The 19,579-nt window shown below is 44.5% G+C and overlaps 1 protein-coding gene across 2 annotated transcripts; it reads right to left on the bottom strand.

The window, feature by feature from the left end:
- Nucleotides 1–1,612: 1,612 nt before the first annotated feature.
- Nucleotides 1,613–19,038, bottom strand: PITPNB (phosphatidylinositol transfer protein beta). 2 transcript variants are annotated; one of them, XM_021544727.3, is made up of 12 exons: nucleotides 19,003–19,038; nucleotides 18,105–18,135; nucleotides 17,116–17,261; nucleotides 16,518–16,609; nucleotides 16,385–16,392; nucleotides 15,180–15,254; nucleotides 13,954–14,037; nucleotides 8,480–8,557; nucleotides 7,877–7,987; nucleotides 7,236–7,358; nucleotides 4,185–4,269; nucleotides 2,671–3,331 (listed from the first exon to the last, which is right to left on the bottom strand). In XM_021544727.3, the coding sequence occupies exons 1-11, from the start codon at nucleotides 19,020–19,022 to the stop codon at nucleotides 4,222–4,224; spliced, it is 816 nt and encodes a 271-aa protein (XP_021400402.1). In that variant the 5' UTR covers nucleotides 19,023–19,038; the 3' UTR covers nucleotides 2,671–3,331; nucleotides 4,185–4,221. The 2 variants fall into 2 exon arrangements, with proteins under 2 accessions (XP_021400401.1, XP_021400402.1); XM_021544726.3 differs by lacking the exon at nucleotides 4,185–4,269 and having other exon boundaries at nucleotides 1,613–3,331.
- Nucleotides 19,039–19,579: the final 541 nt, after the last annotated feature.

Genomic DNA, 19,579 nt, shown 5'->3' with positions numbered 1-19,579 from the left:
AATTAGAAATCCAAGGCTGCTCTGAAGCATGGACGGCAGATATTGTCCCTAAAGGGCAACAGCAGCACATCTGGGGCTGTGCTGCTGTCTGCTGAGAGGTTTTTAAAAAATACAGCATAACTAGCAAAAGTGGGGAAATAGCACCAAAACAAGTTATCAGAACAAGTACCAGCATACTAGCAAAAAAAAAAAGGCACAGGGCAGTGGCAGAAATACCTCCAGACTGTCTTCAGGTGCACTGCAAAGAAATCACAGCCCCTCACAGCAGGCACCCTCCTGGCTCTGCTGCCAGGGGCTGGGACCTCAAATAGCCTCTGCTGAGGAAACAGGGACAGCAGCACAGGGTTTCACTTAACTCACATGAAGGGTCCTCATGCAGGTGATGCCTCAAGTGGAAACAACTGAAAATCTGCCTCCAAAACCCGGGCTTGACACATTATCATTATAATCTTCCAAACTACTGTGCATGCCAGAACTCTGTTTGTGGTAGGGTTTGCACATTGAATTCTGCCCACAGCAGGCAACAAGGAGAAGAGAAGGCTCCCAGGAATAAAATGTCTGCAGCCATCACTCTGGATAATCTCTGCTTCCTGACAATTACATGCTGTTGATGACAATTAATTTTTCATATCAATTCAAGCAAGTAGAAACTTTAATTAAAAGTTACAAAACTTCAAAGAAAATCGTTTCCCAATGACTTTATTAAGACACAATTCAACGTAGAACACTCTTGAATTGTATGAACTGAATAAAAACCACAGCAACAACCCCGTGCTTCAGATTTTGCCATAAAATCATAGAACTGCTTTTCAAGGACATGATGTAGCTGCTAAACATGGCTGCATCAACTGCAGCTTGGAAATACAGGATAAGTTGTCTTACAGCACATTTTCAGATTGCTCAGAGAGTATTTAGAAAGGACTGAGGGTGGAAAATCCCAAAAGACCCAAAATCTCAGCAGATTCTTTTCCCCTGACATTCCTCAGTCTACATGTAAAGGTAAAAGACAGAAATCATTCTCCTTTCTCTTCAGTGATTAAAAATCCTCCAGAAAAAGAGCAAATTCCTTACAAGTCCCCTTTAGATCACACTTGTGTACAGTCAAGTGATGGATTTCAAAGGTTACTGCTGGAATATGGTTCCCAGCAGTCTATTGCAGTGAATAACTATCACGTTTACATATCCATTACATCAAAACTATGTTACACTTCCACTGCTTCCTGTTGGTTCACCATCTGGAAGCTAAACAAGCTGGTAGTAAAGAGAGAATTCAATTCTGCATTTACCAAAGGAGCCCTACAAGCCCTCCTTTGCAGCAGGTGATTGCACAACCTGAACAGGCAGAACCCTGCCCCAGAGCCAGCACTGGGCCTGCAGCTCAGCCAGCCCCAGGAATGGGACCCCAGGGAGGGACACCAGGAGCCCCTCAGCACCTCTGGTGCCCTGTGGGAGGCACCTCCTCATGCCCTGTCACAGCTCTGCCAGTCCAGCATCCTCCTTGATTTCACTCCTTCTGAAATCCCAAACCAAACCCAGCCCCAGGTGAGAGTGGCCTTTTGGACACCAAACAGCTCAGGAGCAAAACGTGAGTGTCTGAGATAAGAGACAGAGCTTTTTATGATCAAATTTATTTAATTAAATTTCATTGCCTGCTTTACTTGTCAGTTGCACCAGAGACTGCCAAAGGAAAGGAAACATTGTACATTCACTACAAGATTCTCTCAATTTTCACAACTAGTCCAAATCCATGGAAGTCACAGGGCCCTTTTTCCTCTGTGTTGCAACACATTAAAAATGGCAGGACACAAACTCCAGCACTGAGACCTGAGCCCTTGGGTTCCAGGGGTACTTAATGACCTCTGTGTGTGTGTGCCACATCTCTGCATTCACCAACCCAACCTGCTGCTGGTACAGGACAACCAGCCACTGAACGAACCCAGAAAGGAAACCAAACACATTACTGTGGGGCTGGAGGGTGGCTGCTGCAGCACTGGGCAGTTGTGGCAGTGCCAGTGTGCACAGCACCAGGACAAGGTGCCAGTGCAGGAATGTTCTGTCACTGATGGTCACAGAAATCAGATCCTTCCTGGGAAGTCAGGCAAGGCTTGTCCTGCCAAAAGTGCTGGGAAGAAACCAGGCATTAATAGATCTTTATCTAACTAGTGCTTTTAAAAATACTTTTTCTTTGATCTAACAAGCATTAGGTTAATGTCCCCCTGTTATATGCTCTGAATGGCTCCTCAAACATGCTGAAGACCTTTTCCCTATGGAGTTTCCTACAGGAGGCATCTGTTATCCCAGGGGCACTCACACATCACCCCCTCACAGACAGCAGGGAAACGTGTCAGGGGCTACAACCGAAACTGTCATCCTATCTGAAAGTCTGCATCTCCCAAAGTGTATTTCCAACATGAGAACAGCTAAAATCACACTTATGTATTCCACTGCTGTGTGTGAAATCCAGAATGCTTGCATGGCTTCCGAAGGGAAGCTCTGGAAAACAGCCATTGCACTGTCAGGAGTACTCCTGGAGGGAAGGGCTGACCCTGTCCTCACTGCCCAGCCTAAGATAACACTGGAAAATGCTCTATAGGTGCTGTCAGTGTACTTGTCTAAAAAGCAGGTTCTGAACAATTTCAAGTTGCAAATTACTTTATAAATCACAAGCCATTTTTCCTTAGTCTTGCCAATTTTAATGAAGAAAACTGTTAGCATTTCAATGTACAAAAGTCCAATAAAACATGATTTTTTTTCTTTTAAATCAGTGAGTGGGTAGTTTGGGTTAAACTTATTCAACAGTAAAAGTCTTCCAATTTCCACTAATAGGAATTTTTTTTCTGATTTGACTAGAGGATAATGACAATCCAGAAATAAATAGCTATAAATACATTCATTGTTCCTATTCCAAAAACTCATCACATAGGGAAGACATAAAACTGAAATTAACTTGAGTGTTTCTTTACAACGAGAGATGGGCGAGTTAGAGCAAAGTGACTTGGACAGGAGAGAAAACAAGTAGGGCAGAAATTGGTCCAGTATTGACATTCATGAACATACCAGTTAGCAAAATTCATCCTTTAAATGACACTACTCAGTTGATTTTTTTTTATTTGCTTGGGATATACATAATGAAAGCAGTTTCCTTGGAATCTTTGCTAGGACAGGTATAGCACCCGGAGACACTGTAACCACCCTTTCTGTCTGCATGTGTGTGTGTAGTTATATACAGAGTCATGCACCCACACACACAGCCAAGATCGGCACCAGCGTCCGTCCGGCGTCACTCGTCATTGGCAGCACTCGTTCCTCTCACTTGGCCTTGGTTACGCAGCTGTGGAGAGAGGAAGTGCAATTTCTGCATTAGCAGCTTCTTCACACACAGCTCCAAACACACAGGGAGATTATCTCCAGGGAAAAGCAGGACAGGGCCTCAGAACACCACCGGGACCGAGAGTCACACCAAAGCAATGCCGGCTCCTGAGGGAATCCCAGTGGCAGCTGTCCTTGGCTAGGACCTGCCCCCAGGGGTGGGAGCAGCTCCCTTCACTGGGGAGCCCACACACATCAGTGGGATGTGGCACCCTTGGGCTGGGGTGTTACAGCAGTCCCTGTGAGGAACAGCAGCACCAAAGTGCTGGGCACAAGCACCAAGAGTCTCTAACTCCTGGAGAAGCTGCTCCTGCAGTAACAGCTCTGACACAGTTTAGTGTTGTGGGTGGAACTGGATTTCTAAGAACTGAATTTGTTTGGAAGGTGACGCTCCACAGCTTCCCAAAGTGACACGGCCCGAGCCCACAGGTCACTCTGCTACTGCGGGTGCAGCAAAGCGACGCTGGCCTGTGGGACTGTGCCCAGAAGGGGCGGGTGCCAGGGCTCAGCGCCAGCGCCACGACAGCAGCACATCCCACACCAGGGCTGCCTGCCCTGGGTGAGCACCAGGCACCCAGGCAGGTGGACAATGCTGCAGGAGTTCTGCTCCCAGCCTTAGTGCCTGCATCAGAGCCCACCTGGTGTGTCCTGGGCACCGCGGGTCAGTCCCACCTGCTGATCACCACACCACTACCGAGTGGGAGCAAGGTAAGGCCCACACGGGTTATGTGGACATTAAGATGATTTCTGCTAGCAATTCCCATCCAAAAGATCATTAATCCCTCTTCTCCTTTTCCATCCAGCAGTTGACTTACACAGCTCGCTTTGCCTCAGAACCTACAGAGAACTCCTCTAGACGTCCGCAGCCAAAGTGCCTCGAACGGAACCCTTCTTACGCATCTGAAGTGAAATAAAACGTGAGCTCCACACACAGAACCTGCACGCCGTGGTTAGTATGAGAGAAGGAATGACCTGCAGGCCCAGGATCTGCCTCTCCCTGGCCAGGGCCAGGACCAGCTACAGCTCAGGGGCTTTGGCCATGGTATGGTAATTCTTTTTGGCAAGGAGACCTGGGAACTGGAGAGCAGCTATAAACAATGCTGCTTGAATTTTTACCAAGCCCACGATGCTCCACCATAGAATCACTGGTCAGGATAGCCAGTGTGGCATCTCTACCCTCACACAGGCATGAGAGAGGTTGGTTGCAGGGCTTTGGCTGGACCTGATGCTTTCCTACTCTGCACTGATGAGCTGATGCATGTTTCATGGAGCAGAGGTGCTTCTCATCTCCAGCATCCAGAGACAGAATCCACCAAGTGAAACATTAACAGTGATAAAAAGATGGACTGGGATAGAAGAACTCTGGAAGAACACTGATGAGAATTCAGAGAGTAACAGAAAGTAACAAAAGCAGAGATCCTGACTATAAAAATTGACTGAAGATGAAGCACAGGAGCAACAAAAGAACTGGAATGTGCACAGAACCCAGAAAAAGATCAGCTTGGAGCAGAAGGAAGAAAAGGTGTTCATGAGAAGAGGAAGAGTACCAAGACACTGTGTGGGAAAGAACATGCACTGCCAGCCCTGCTTTGTGCCAGGTTTGGCTCTCAGCATCACAGAACTGCCTAGAGCTGCCCTGTCCATTCCTGACCACTGCAGGGACAGGGACATATCTGTGTCACACGGAGCACCTCATCCCTGAGCACTCACTTCCCAGAGGTCCTGGCCATAGAACACACTTTGAGGTGTACTGGGGATGTAATGGCAGGTACTGGTGAGTACAATGGATGGAGTAGTTGAATATGAAACAAGAATGACAAATTATTTTGGAGAAAAGTAGCATTCATATTATTTGGCAATGACATTTTTGCCCTTAGGTTGTCCAATAACACACTGCACCATAAACCCATGGAAATTACATCATTTATAGGTGTTTGTAGATATCCCTCTTGCAATATTTGGAAAAACCCCAAGACAGTAGGTCCTCATTCCTCTCACATTTCACGATATCCACAGAAATCTGGGTTAGTGTAACATCATACATTTATCTTGTGAAAAAAACCAAACCAAAACAACCCAATTTTTTCAACAATACACAAATTCCAAATTCCTGACACTAACATCTTACACAACAATCTATTTGCAAAAAAACAATTTGCCTTTGCAAAATGAGAAAATATTAAGTAAATAGGTTTGATGTTTAAGCATGAGAATAAACGTTACACCCAGAGACATGTGAGCTGGGTTTGGCTTAAGTTAAGAACTAAAAGAGCAGCAAATATTTTGGAAAAAATGTATTTAAAAGGAGCTACTTACCAGTGAGAAATGTGAAACAAAACATCCACAGTCCACAGAGACACAAAGGAACAATTTCACCATGCACACAGCTTCTGCTGCCTCTCTCCAGCACACCTCTGGTGTGCACTCCTCACTGCCACTAACTTTTCTCAGGGAAACTGGATAAAGTCTGTTCCAGTCCTAATTAAGAACTATGGATGTGCAAAAGGGAGCCCTTCTGACAGAAATCAGTTTACAGAGAACAGCTGTTATGCTTCCTCCTCCACAGACACCTGGGAACAGGTGGCTCTACAAACAGGATCAGGCATAAATTAGAATTAAAGAAGAAACCCCCATGATTTGAGAAAATAACTGCAAAAAAATACCCAAATGCCCATGAGAGAGCACAAGATCTGCAAGAGTGAGTGAACACCAACTTTGTCCAAAGCACATTGTGGGGCTGCTGACCCAACCCTCCAGCTTATGGGAAAAGAGCATTTGGTGCTACAGGACTGTGAAGAAACACTTTTCCAAACACAGGAAACATTCCCTACACAACACAGGCTGTTCCACACTGTTTGGAAAGTCCCTGGAGAGCAAGAGTGGGGAGGGAGGAGCTGCAGCTGTTTTAGTACCAAGAAGAAAGATGCACCAGGCACAGACCACAGAACGTGTCCCAGGGCCCCTGTCCAGAGCTGGTCTGGAGCCTCAGGCAACCAGGCTGGAGGTGTCTGGCATGGGGCAAACCATGCAAACAGCAAGCTGGAGCTGAAGACACTGGAACTGTTTGCATAACCTGAATGGGTTTGAGGCATGAAGCAATTGTCAAAATGGGAAGGAAACACAACTGCAAATCCAAGAACTGCAAAAATGCCAGTGGGATTTAACATGGGAAAGGCTTATGCTAAAGGTCATGTTCTGGAAAGACTCTAGAGAAGGCTTCCTTCCCAGCCTGTGGTGGTTCTCTACCTCTGAATGGAGAGAGCAGTGACAGTGCCCTACGTCTGAGCTTTCTCCCAAACATCAGCCATGTCAGGCCACACAATTTGGTCCTCACAGCCACTAAAGCAGGAAAACTGACATGATCTCAACTGATTTTACTGACTTTCTTTTTGGAAGTAAAACTCTGGTTTGGTGTGCTAATCAGAAGTGGAACAGCTGACAGGTGACACAAACTTGCTTGTAAACATGCTTGAAGAGAAAAAGCAATCACATCTAGTGATGACCAGAAATGAAACAAAGCAAAACACGTGATGGAACGGGACAGTGACAGATTTGAGTTCCAACCAACAAGTGCCAAAAGGGCCCTGAGTGGGACTTCTGCAGTGGGTGTGGTGCCATAAGCACAGAGGTAGTCAGGGCAGACATCCTGCGTTTAATGACATCAGAGTACTTACCTTAAGGCAGCACAGAATGCAGGAACTGGAAGCCCATGGGGCTTCACTCAAGGGGCCACAGTGCTCATCAGCAATTGCCCAAACACACACACACAGAGGCATGGACACCACACAACTTGCCTCAGTTTCTGCACAGATAAATCTGCAGGTAGAAGCACACTGAGCCTTAAAAAAAAAAAAAAGCTTTCTTACCGCTTCCAGCTCCTTCTGGGTTTCATCCTCCATCCTCCTGATGTCCTCCATAGTCAGTTCAATCCACTTGTCAATCCAACAGAACAGCTGGCGGTGGAAGTTGGTAAATATCCTTTTTTCTTGCTTTAAGAATATAAACAAGCATTAGATCACAGACAGGCAGGACTTGCTAAAGGCTGGTGAAGTGATAGTAGCTGCTCAGTTTGCAGAGTAAAAAATCTTGAAGTGAGTGCTACAGATTCAGTCACCTCACACCCCTGGATCCAATTTAAATTCACCTCATTTCTCAAATGCTTTTAACATGGAAAGAATGAACAAATTTCACTATCAAAAGAAGAGTTTCAAGAAAGTTCAGCCATTCACATTACTTGAGAATTATGAAGAATGTTGTTAAAATCTGTTCCAGTTCCAAGTGGCAACAGCCAAACCAGAACATCCACTTCCTAAAGATTTTACTTTTTTCCCCAGAGAATTGTTCTGGTACTACCAGTAAAGCCTCACTTGCAGCAAACCAAGACACAAATGGTTTGACTGGCTGGGGAAAAGGACAGAAATTCCCTGGCTTTGAGCAATAGGAAACTGCACTACTGTTCCTGCTCAAACCCCCACATCAACACAGCCCCAAAGGCAGAAGTACTCACCTTTTGTATAAAATTTTCCACTTTGTTCTGCAGTCCCCACCACTTAAATTTGATGGTCACCAATTTGTAAGCACACATTTTGGGACACTCCTCATCAGTTGCTAACTCCTTCTGTTTGGGGATAATAGAAAAAAAGTTTTAATACTTTAAAAGTGTAATTATTAGAAATTGTAATTCTAATTAATGCATTAGAATGATAAATAATATAGTTAATTTATAGTAAATTAATACAGTAAATTAATAATTATTATAATAAAGTATTATTCTAAGCATTATTACAGAAAAACAGTATTCTAATCAGTAACTTGGGGCTGTTCCTGACAGACTCCCTGTGATTCACTCCAGGGCACAGCAGTGGGCTGCTCAATTCCTGTGGGATCTCTGGTGTGGCACACACAGCCCATTCCCTCCTGGGATAGATTCTGATGGCTGGCAGGGCGTACTGGCAAGCTCTGTGGTGCTTTTGGGGTGTCACATGGGGGATGTGCTGGGCCACAGAAAATTTGTTCCTCAACTGGAGCTGAGCCAAGTTCTGAAGGAACCATGAACCTTGTTATTCTGCTGATAAAGACTTCCTAAGGTTTTAACAACAGTTCCTAGTACCTTCCAGTTTGGCCCCAGAGGTCCTCTCTTTGTCTTAACTGACTGGAATAATGCAGGATCTTCCTCAGCTTTGTAGTCCTGTAACATAAAACACTCTGAGAGTCAGAAAACACCAACAAATTCAATATCCCACTGTGTTAAGCTTCTGCTGGAGCAGGATGGGTGTAGCACAGCTGCCAGGCTGGCTCCATGCCTCCATCACACCTGCTCCCAACACAACAGCTCTCCAGGGCTGCCCTGTGCTGTGCACACTGTGACATCTGCACTGCCCCACTGGGTCTGTGACCCCTGACAGGAGGAGAAGGCAATAATTCAGCAACCAGCATGCTAAAGCTATTCAGGCTGCAACACATGGCCACTGCTGGGGAGGCAGAACAGGAGAGAAGGAGGGCAGAACAGGAGGGAAGGAGGGCAGAACAGGAGAGAAGGAGGGCAGAAGCAACTCCTTTACACAACTCTGAGACCCCAGCCTGAGCCAGGAGCAGAGCCCACACGGTGCTGCCTCACCATGGACAGCTCTGCTCACTCCCTGTGCATGGGGGGAAAGCCAATGGGTACAGAGCTGAAAGGGACAAATGTTTCCAACAGATGGGTTTACTGAATTTTACTGATGAGGGCTACGAAAATGATTATTTGATAAAGATGCTGCCATGGAACTAGGAAAGGATTAAAAACTCTGGGCTCTGTGAAAGCAAGTAAGGTTTGTATTGTGTATAAAAACCATTTATCCAAGATTACCATTACAGCCATAAAACCCAACTGTAACAATTTAAGTTGCTTCAAAACAGAACAAATGCTTGGTAGGTGCTACAGAAAAGCCTAAGAAAGTTTAGCAGAGTTTAAGGTCTCATTTTTAAATAAAGTTTCAGTGAAGTGAAAATCTGCAGAACATGGAGTGAAAGAAACACCTCCATGAGAAGCAGCTCCTGGTTGCTGGAGACCACAGCAATTTTCAACTCCAGATTCTCCCATCAGCACAGAGGAACAAAGGCTACTTCTAGACTAAATTCTGAATCCACAGAGCAAGGTTACATGTATTAACTGTTAATGCTTTACAGATATTCTGACATTTACAAAAACCTATTGCAAGCTAAATGGAGCTGAAAAATCCAGGAAGTCCTCTCAGAGGAATGTGATTTCACTTACAGAACATCAGCTGTTACACTTTCTTCTCCCCAGTTTTCTCTCATTGTTCCTAGTTCTTTGAAGATGCCTACCTACATTGCATATTAAAATAGGCTGAATATTTAAAATAGGCTAATTTATCGAGAAAACATGACTAGGTGTTCAGACAAACTTCCATACTGAGGACTCAAACATATACTTTAGGAATTGAGCAGGTATTTCCTAGAAGCAGCCAAGTGAGTGAAGATATTTCAATCTCATTGCAAATCAGTGTTCTATGGACTTCCACAAACCAGCACTCCCCTCTAGCTCTCCCTCTAAGGCAAAACAACATTCTACTTTGAAGAAGCCACACAACAGTCAGCCAGCCTCAGCAGGGGCTGCCATGGTGCTCCACAAGCCTTCCCCTGCCTCAGAGCCTGAGGAACCAGCATTAGCACTGCACAGCAACACTTAAAACATTTAAAGTTTTGAATTATTATAACTGCAGAAAGACCACAAGCCATATTTGTCAACTGAATTTCAGTGAAACCCACTTATTTATGATTTTATTGTAATAAAGCACATGTGCTTTCCACAGACGTCACAAAGAGCAAATTCACAGCAGCACATGATATCCAGCCCTGAGCCCCTTCCTGTTGCACTGAGCACAGCCACTGGCTGTGTCTGGGACCAACTTCTCAACTCACACATTATTCCCAAATACCGTGGGAGAGGAGAGCTGCAACCCACTGGAATCCTCAAGTTCTGCATTGTCCTGGAGGCTCAATGTGATGCACTTTTAAAAAATTATTTTTTAACAATCCTTGTGTGGAAAAAGAGTCATCTTTACATTTAAATTACCTTTAAGATACCTATGCAAATACTACAGCAAAATGTTTTTATAGAAATACACTGAATGTTTTAAATTACTGATTATGACTGACTGCCTTTTAAAAATTTCACTCAACCACTGGATAGAAGACACTGAAGTGAATCAAGATACAGCAATGGATAAACAATTTGGCCAACGTAACTAATTGCTGGCAGAGCTGCTGCTGGTTTCAGGCAGCAACATGCCAAAAAGAAACACAAGAATTCAACATCTTAGTGCCAGTTTTATAAATAAAAGCAGGTACTGCATTAAGACAACCCTGAATTTATTTTCACTGTGTGAACATCCTGCCAAAGCAGAGCTCACTGTAGTGGTGTGAGGCATGAGGCATTTGAACTGTGCTACATGTGCAGCCTTGATCTGCCTGCTTTATACAGTGGAATGATTTGTCTTGGACACTCAAGTCCAAGTTACCTGCCATCCTACCTCCCACTGCACAGGGACACTGATAAAAAGCAACTGTGCTCTTGCATTTAGGATCCATGTAAAAATAACCACAGCTGGAAACATTGGGGAAGAAAATGTTATCTATGAGTAAAATGTAGGAGTGAAAACAGAAATTCCAAGGAAATAGATGAGTCAGAGTAAGATTTCATATGCTAGAGACAGAAGCTTTGAAGCAAGACCTTTTAGAACTCGGTTAACCCAAATTCTATTAAGGACAGGAAAAACCCTTTATAGACTAAAGCCTAGATGGACAGGAGAGCATTGTAGGAACTCTTCTCTACACACAAATCCTACAAGCATGCAGGGAAGAAGACTGGACTAGAGCCAAAGTACAAATAAACAACAGTTCTTTGCAGAGTTTAAGGAAAATATCTGTGCAGCAAGAGCTTAACTCCTGACAACAAGTCCTTCTTAGGAAGAAAAACAGGCAGCTGCTGGAGCAAATATTACAGCTCAAACCCCTGAAGCCCTCTGGAAAGCTAGACAGGCAAACATAACAAGACAGCATAACAAGACAGAGGAGCAAAACCATTAAATAAAAATACACAAATGCCATTTCACAGGCAGCTTCTGCTCAAATTCTCAGTACAATATGCATGAATGCAACCATCTATTATAAAGAATGATTTTAGACAGCCTGAACTACATGAAAATGGAATTGAACATGGAGTGGCATCATACTAACTAGGCAGGTGGACAAATTCTGGCTTTCCAGATTAATATCCTATTGGTGTTTTAATCAAGAGAATGTAAATACTACTGGAGTTATCAAGCAAAAAACTCACATACAGATCCTGTGGAAGGTACCACCTACCAGAACTTCCCTCCAACATCATCCACAGCTCTGTGAGTGCTCATTCACAGCACACCAGAAGACCAAAATCAGGTTTATCAAAGTATGCCATACTCCCAACTCAGTGCATGATTCCCCTATCTCATAAGTGAAACAGTGACCAGCACCACTGTACACTGCCCTGAAAGGCACTCGTGTGTTTTAAGTAGCTTTAGCTAAATGGCTTTTAATAAAAAATGTCTTGCAATCACTCCCATCTTCTGAAGAGTCCTGCAGCTACAGCACAGCTATCAGGGGAACCATTGCCTGAGATCACCTTTGAAAGAATGCCAAGGTTCAAAAGAGAAATGAAACCAGCCCAGTTATCACGGACACACATCATGGTGCCTGCCCAGAGCCAGAAGTTAAAGGTCACTGGGAACAAGGCTGGAAGAGATGAATATTTATAAACAGGATGAAAAGAGGGGCATAAAACTAAAAGCACATCATATTTGTACACAGATAGGTTGTCCCATGGGATGTGCCATTGCATGATGAATCCAAGGTTCAGCACATGGAGCTGTTTAGCTGCCTATCGTGGTAAATTAAGTCTGAAATGGGAGAGATCCACCTATCAAGCTCTGTAACTTGAGAATCTTTTAACACTTCCTTACAGACTACAAAAGAGCAAGTCCTATATTCCAATATATTTCCTCAAATTGTAGAAAACTGGACAGCACACAGAAATTCAAACTCTTAAGGCATGTGTAATCTGACTGGTTTGTAGAAAACTGGAATTTTAGAATTTTCTTTCCAAGTAATAAAGACCCATTATGACCTAAACAAGACATTTAATGTCTTCATTGTACAAAAATAGCTATGAACCTGATATCAATTTGCTTCCACTACACTCTACTTTTCTGAAAATTATTTCCAAAACCACAGCCTCCTCTGATGTTCATCAAGTGCTCATTTTTGCTTACACTTTAAAAAGTCTTTCTCTCCTGGGCAGTCACTTTTATATACAAACAACATGAAGTGACACAGACTGCATGCTGGAGATGATTAAGAGAAGGCAGGGTTAAATGTGTATCTAAAGAAAGTCACAGCTGTCACCCAAAATATTTCTATACATACTTAAATGAGCACAAGTCAGCATGTTAATCTTGGCAATTTTGTTATGATGTAGCTGAACTTCCAAAAAAAAAAAAAAAAAAAAAAAAAATTCAAGTTCCATTACCTAAACTTGATAAAGATAACAGCACAAATAGAAAGTGTCTCTCCTGAAGTCCTAAGAAGTAAAAAGAGAGAAGACAAAGGCCAGAAACTTCAGACTTTTATAACAGAAAAGAGTGGGTCCCAAAGGATTCCTGATGTCTAATCCCATAAGGGAAAAACAAGTAAGCAGCAAGGATGTCAGTCTGCAGGTAACTCAGAGTCACCAGTATCTGCTAAGAGTTTAATCACAAAGCCAGGCTTTGGTTAATGAAGTCAGGACTTAGCAAATAGTTTCTGGGAGATGAAATGGAAATAAAAAATTCAATCACAAGGTGAAAATTAATCCCAAGTATTCCTACACAAAAATGGGCTATACTGTGAACTTGAATCTACAAAGATCCTCTAAAATATTTGCTAAAAGTGGAAAAGTTTTATAAACTTCTATAAATGGCTTTTATAGAAGTTTATAAAAAGGAAACAGAAATGTAGAAATATCACAAGAGACTTAAGACTGGATGAGACCACTCTGCACTCAGTTTTGATACTCTGTAGGTCAAATGTACAAAAGAAAAAAGAGGATTATGTACTGAAAATAGTTCCAAAGACTTCCTGCAAAGAAGTCCTCTTCCCAGAATGCAGGATATCCAAGTATCCACTTTCAGAAAATAACAGTTAAACACTATAAAGAGCCTCTCCTTGCACAAAACCAAGACAATCACATTTATTGTGCAAACACAGTCTCCATATTAGTGCCTACCATTTCCCTACTGTCCAAAAAATATTACATGTCCAATAGTCCAGCTGTTACAATTTAACAAACCAGGCAACAGCCCCAGCAGATCCAGATGTGCAGAAAGAATCAGCAGTAAAACCAAAGAAGGAAGGCAGGCACATAAATGAATGATTCTGTTAAGGACACTTCTTATGTCTCTGTTGGGTGAAATCCACACCATTTTAACTTATTCACTAAAAACACAAAGCACAAGTGGAATCAACTGCATGCTACATCCCAATCCCAGTAGCAGAACATTTACTTACTCCTGGTTCTACTTGAGTTCTATCTGCAATGTCAATATGGACAACCTCAACACTCTTCCATGTGTTTGGATCTAAATTGTGAACCTGCAAAAAAAAGAAAAGAAGTAATTACTCCCATGCTGGGAATCACACAGTGATGCACCTTGTGCAGTACATGTGTGTGCCAGGGAGTTTTTCAGGATGTTGTAAAGGCAGCATTCTCCAAACCTACCCTTACTTCCTCTGCCTTTCTCAAAGGGAATGATCTCTACAATTACAGTTTAATTCACTCACTGATCAATTTTAAACCAGCACAAAGCCTTCACTTCTTGTGCATTCAGGAAACCTGGATTTCAGATTAAGCTGTATTCATCTGCCACATTTGCTAGCACTAATGAAATCAAGCTCTAATTAGTACCATTACCCATTCCATAATCTGCATGAACTTTTTGAGCTAGATAGGTGGTTTGAAAATTCCAAGTGCAAATATGCAGATTTCAATGATCTAACTGATCTCACAGATTCCTGAATCATAGGCCTGCCTTGAACCAGGTGTAGCCTGAGGGTGTGTAAAGGTCTGAGGATGGAATCAGCTCCACACCTGGGGTCTGTCCAACACACCTAAACTCAGTTACAGCCAGTGGAGCTGTCCAAGAACAATCCCCCTTCTATGTAGCACACCCAGAGTTACAGCTCACCCAAGCACTGGAAACAGGCTGACAACTACTCCTCTCTGGATGGTTTATAAATGTTTGTCACTACAGATCAAAATTTTCATTAAGTGACGCATGAACCAAACTGACTGCCTGGGGAGAAAACAAGAACATCACCAGCTGGGACAATTCACAAAGGCAGCTTCAATATTTAACTACAGTGCTCACAGATCAATTCCAGTGGTCTTGTGAAACCTGTTTCCAAATAAACTTGTCAGCCTAACTTGTCAGTATGTCTACAATAAAAGAACATGAAATTAAAAAAAGGACCTGCTGAGAAGCTATTTAAGTATTTGCATGAGAATCAAGCATCTATATTGACCTCTAAATATAAAAACCAAACCTCTTCTCCTGATCTCCTTAGATAACACAGCTTGACCACCTCGCAAGGACCTGAAAAATGCTTTTCTTGCTTTACTCATTGGTCAGGCATTGACTTTGTGCAGTAATTATCCACCATCACCAAGTATAAAATACTTTATCTGTATTAATTGTACAATTGCACTAATGCTTGGTATCCAAACCCCAACTCACGTTCTCTGTTGTTCCCAAATCTGGTTTATGCCAGGTCTCAATTTTTATGAAGAAGTCATCTTTCATGTATTCATTCTGTAAGAATTAAAAGCAAAAAGCACAAGTCTGATTACATCTCTCTGTTCTAAGTTTAGATAAATGGTATTTACATACACGCCACTGCTAATTCCTGACTAGCAATACAATATATTGAAATTACCAGAGAAACAGCCCCTCACCTACACACAGAAATAGGTACATGATAATCTTAAACCAGAGCAGTGAGTACTAAATTAAAACCAGTCATGTGCAAGAAATCCAGCTCTACCTGTGCACACCAGTAGAAATAACTCTGCCATTTCCTGTCCTGCTTCCTCAACCTGAAGTTCTTTACCTCAGTGTTCAAGTAATTTTCAAATTATTAATCCTGCAGTTAGATGTTACTGTACAGCACAATTACAATCATAAAGCTGGATCATAATGGTCCAGCTTCCACCAAACTGTACATCTAAAGACAAGGACAGAGCCCTGCTGATTCCAGAAGTCAGAGGGCACACACCTTTGTGCACAGCTACCACGATGAGTCAAGCTCAACAGCCCAAACTCACTTGTGCCACATCCACATGGTAACAATCTGAACCATGTTTGCAACTGAGCAGATAAAGCAGTTTAACATTTAACTAGTAAGTTTTCAATAAACAGATCACCAAAATATGTGAAAAAGCATTAAAATCTTAATGATGTGCCTCTCCCATGCATCTTATAAAAACAAACCCAAATCCTGAGCTGTGCTGATCCATTTAGATTCCCAGTTACCCCATTTTAACTGGGGCAGGAATTCATTTTACAGCAATAGCACTTCAGATAGGCAGGGACTGATTCCATTTCACTGCATTCAGGAGTGTAGAAGCCTCTGATATGTCACTTTTCCCCTACCACTTTTTTTACCATTACGTCTTACAAGGACAGACATGCATCTGTAATGGTAATTAAAGGCATAAAAGAAGAAACAGAAAATGAAGTAATTTCTCTGACAAATTAAAGTTTTAATTACAGCCACACACAGATAAATAATGTGAAGGGAGTTACTTTGTTATACTCTACACCAGGAGTCCTAGCAAGACACATCTGACAGGCTGGAGTCAGACAATTGTGCTGGTAGTAACAGACAAAATATATCTCAAAAAAAACCCCAATATATGATTGGTAGGGTTTCAAATACTCACTGTCACAACTGGTGTCGTTGGAAAACACGTGCAATGAAAAGGAAAAGAAAACAAAGAGCATTATTAGATACAATTGTTTCTGAAAGGTCCTACATATAAAAACACCAACAGAACACACATGGGGGAGACTCACTTGTTCTACAGTAGGGATATGCATTCCAGGCCTTCTCGTGGAACACAAGGGAGCCTTCTGGAGCAATCATCCTTACAAACCCAGGGACTTTACTGGGAAAACAAACATGGACAATGTGTTTAAAATCCTGCCAGCTGAAATTCCTCACTGCTTCCTTCCACTCCAATAAGAAAGGCACATTCTACCCAAGCATTTGAGGGGTTATGATGCATGTTGTCACCTGCAGTGAAATACACAGGAACTTCAAAAACCTTTCTGATCATGACATGGTTGAGAAAAAATGGGAAAGGTAATGATAAGGTAATTGAGAGTGAGCTATGTGATAGTGAGGAATGCTGTGCTATCCTTCCTCTTGCAAAGCAGCAAAGACACCTGCTGAGGATGAGCACTACAGAGCCCTCACCTCCAGCTCCCTGGCAAGCAGCTCCTGACCTGCAGCAGGAACTTTATGTCCCACTCATCTGATTTCAAATCCACTGCATTTCACATTTCCCCACTCACCAGAGCACTCATGCACGATTCAGCAAATTAAACCTCACCTTTCAACATTTCTTTCTCAATACCAAGGGACTACAATGTGCATCAAGGCTTTCCTCACCTCTTTAAATGATAGATTTTGTGAGTATATTGCCCCTTCTCGCCATCCTGTTCATAAGGCTCATTTTTTAAGACCTGAATTCCTTCCCCACCTCCTGTTTCGTTTTTGCTAGCTTCTGCCACAGAATAAAGTTGACCAACTTGATACTGGAAAAGGAAAGAGAAGTCAAACGTTAGCACCAAAGTTGGCCAAAAACTTTTAACACATTAAATACAATTAGTTGTTTCCTCTGACAATTCAGTAGTACAAAAAAGACTATTAGTAAAATACATCATAGAAAAGATATTTAGTGCACTCTGACAACTTTTTGGCAACACATATCTGCAGCTTGCAAACACCAACTCTACACACCAGCTGTTGCACAGCAACCCAACACTTTGGTGCACAGCATAGCTCTTGGGATAGGAAAACTGAAGTGTATTTGTTGTTCTTCATTGCACCAAGAAATCTAAATTTTGAGTTTATAGATTTTGGAGTGACTGATTTACAGCTCTGAGTCTTCCCAATTCACACTTTCAACCAACAAAATACTGCCCTTACAGGACCCAGGAAATGCACACTACAGACCAAGTGTGATATTTCTCTCAGAAGCACATTCAACACTGTCATGACAGACATCCTATGATAATTCTTATTTAAGTGCACTTCAGTGCCATTTGAATTGCTAGCTTCAGATCTGGGAAGACAATTCCTTCACCTGTGGCTTCAGGAAGAGGTTTGGAGTCCCTCAGTGCTGGATCAGCAGCAAAGTGCTGCCCCAGGGCACAGCTGCACTGGTGGCAGGGCAAGGCTCAGAACGCCTCAATGTTTGGTGCTGCATTTGCTTCCTTGGAAATTCCTTGCTCAGAACAGGACTCACAGCTGTGTCATTCATCTCTGTCAGTGTGGCCACAGCACAGGGAATGTTTGGACTCAGGCTGGCCATGTTTCTGACACAAAATCCCCTCCCACCCCTCAGTCTGAATAAAGCAGGGAGGATCAGGACATACCTCTTGCACTGAGCAAGGTAAAACCACTCGGCTGAAAGAGGAAAAAAGAAAACTCAGTAAAACAAATCATTAGACTTCAACTGCAGATAATAGATATAACACAGATGCTGAAGAAAGAAGTGTCAAAAAGAGCCAAACTAAGTTTACTCTTCAGAAATCTCTGTGACAGGGAGGCTTTGGATATAACCCAACAAACCCAAGTAAAGTTCAATGCCAGATACGTTACAAAATGAAACACAAGGGATGGAAGATGTTAGAAGCCGTTCAAAAGACCCAGGAAATCTGGGACCCACTTCCAGCTCTGTCAAAATAACTTCGTGTTATGCTAAATTTGTTCATAAACTTTTCAACCTACAATATTACCTTTACCACCACTGAGGCTACCGTCACTTTGACTGTAATTATTTCACAGGACTTTGAAATAATAAGCAGCCGAAAGGCGGGACAGAGAAACAAACCAGCCCGTGCTTTGCTGGCAGGAGCCCCCACGGGAAGGATCTACCCAGAGCCGGGAGCAGGGAAGGGCTGTGGCCCCGCTGCCGTGCGAGGAAGTCGGGGAGAAAGCACCGGCGGCGCCTGCCCAGGCCCGGGCGGCGCACGGAGCTCGCGGAGCAGCCGCTGCGCGGCCGCGGCTCCCGCTGCGGGCAGGGACCGCCGGCGCCGCGGCCCCGCCGTGCCCAGCGGCCTCTCCCGTGAGGGCGGCACCGGAGCGGCCCCGGGGCCGCACGGCAGCAGCGGCGCGGGCGGGCCCCGGCGGCGGGCGCGGCCGGGGCAGACCCGTCGGGGCGCGGGGCCCGGGCGCTGCAGCGGTTCCGGCGGCCCCGGTGGCGGCTCCCCGCGGTGCCGGCTCGCCCCGTGCCCGCCGCCCCGGCCCGGCCCCGGCGCTGCCCCCACTCACAACTCCTTGATCAGCACCATCTTCCCGCCGCTCCGCGCACGCGCCGCTCCCACCCCCCGCCAGGCCCCGCCCCCCGCCCGCCCGCGCGGCCAATCGCGCTCGCTCCTCGCCGGGGCTGGGGGGGGGGCGCGCACGCGCCGGCCGCCCGCCAATCCGAGGGCGCGCAGCTCCCGCGAGCTCACACCTCACCCGTCGGCAGCCAATCGGAACGAGGCGGGCCGGCCCCGGGGAGCGTTGCTGGCGGGGTGACGTCAGCGCGGGGTGCCCGTGAGGGGCGTGAGGGGCCGGAGAGCGGCCCCGGTACCGAGCGCGGCCCTGCAGGGCAGCGGGACGGCCCCTCCGCACCGCCTGGCGGGCGGGGACGGGCCGGTGCTGCACACTCCGGTTGCCCGCTCCGCGGTGTCGGGCCCTCGCGACGCCGTTACCGAACGGGGTCACCCGCAGCGTGCGGGGAGCGAGGAGCTGCAGTGCTGGTGAATTTCGGGGTTCCGCTGTCACACCCAGCACCGTGTGCGGCTCCTCTGCCTCTGTCACACGCGGGAAGCTAAAATCCCCATTTTACAATGTTTCATGCAAA

Source organism: Lonchura striata, chromosome 15 (assembly GCF_050655825.1).
Source record: "Lonchura striata isolate lonStrDom1 chromosome 15, ASM5065582v1, whole genome shotgun sequence".
NCBI lineage: Eukaryota > Metazoa > Chordata > Aves > Passeriformes > Estrildidae > Lonchura > Lonchura striata.
Note: the sequence above shows the minus strand (reverse complement) of the source record. Positions and strands in the feature narration are given on the sequence as shown.

What these genes read in the sequence shown, in the direction of transcription:
- PITPNB (XM_021544726.3), bottom strand. Translation starts at nt 19,022, where the DNA reads ATGGTGCTGATCAAGGAGTT. An exon ending in ATTTGGGAACAACAGAGAAC is followed by an intron (nt 14,038 to 15,179) that starts GTGAGTTGGGGT and finishes TTTTTTTTGCAG; the next exon opens with GTTCACAATTTAGATCCAAA. An exon ending in CCCAGAAGGAGCTGGAAGCG is followed by an intron (nt 3,332 to 7,235) that starts GTAAGAAAGCTT and finishes CTCTCTCCACAG; the next exon opens with CTGCGTAACCAAGGCCAAGT.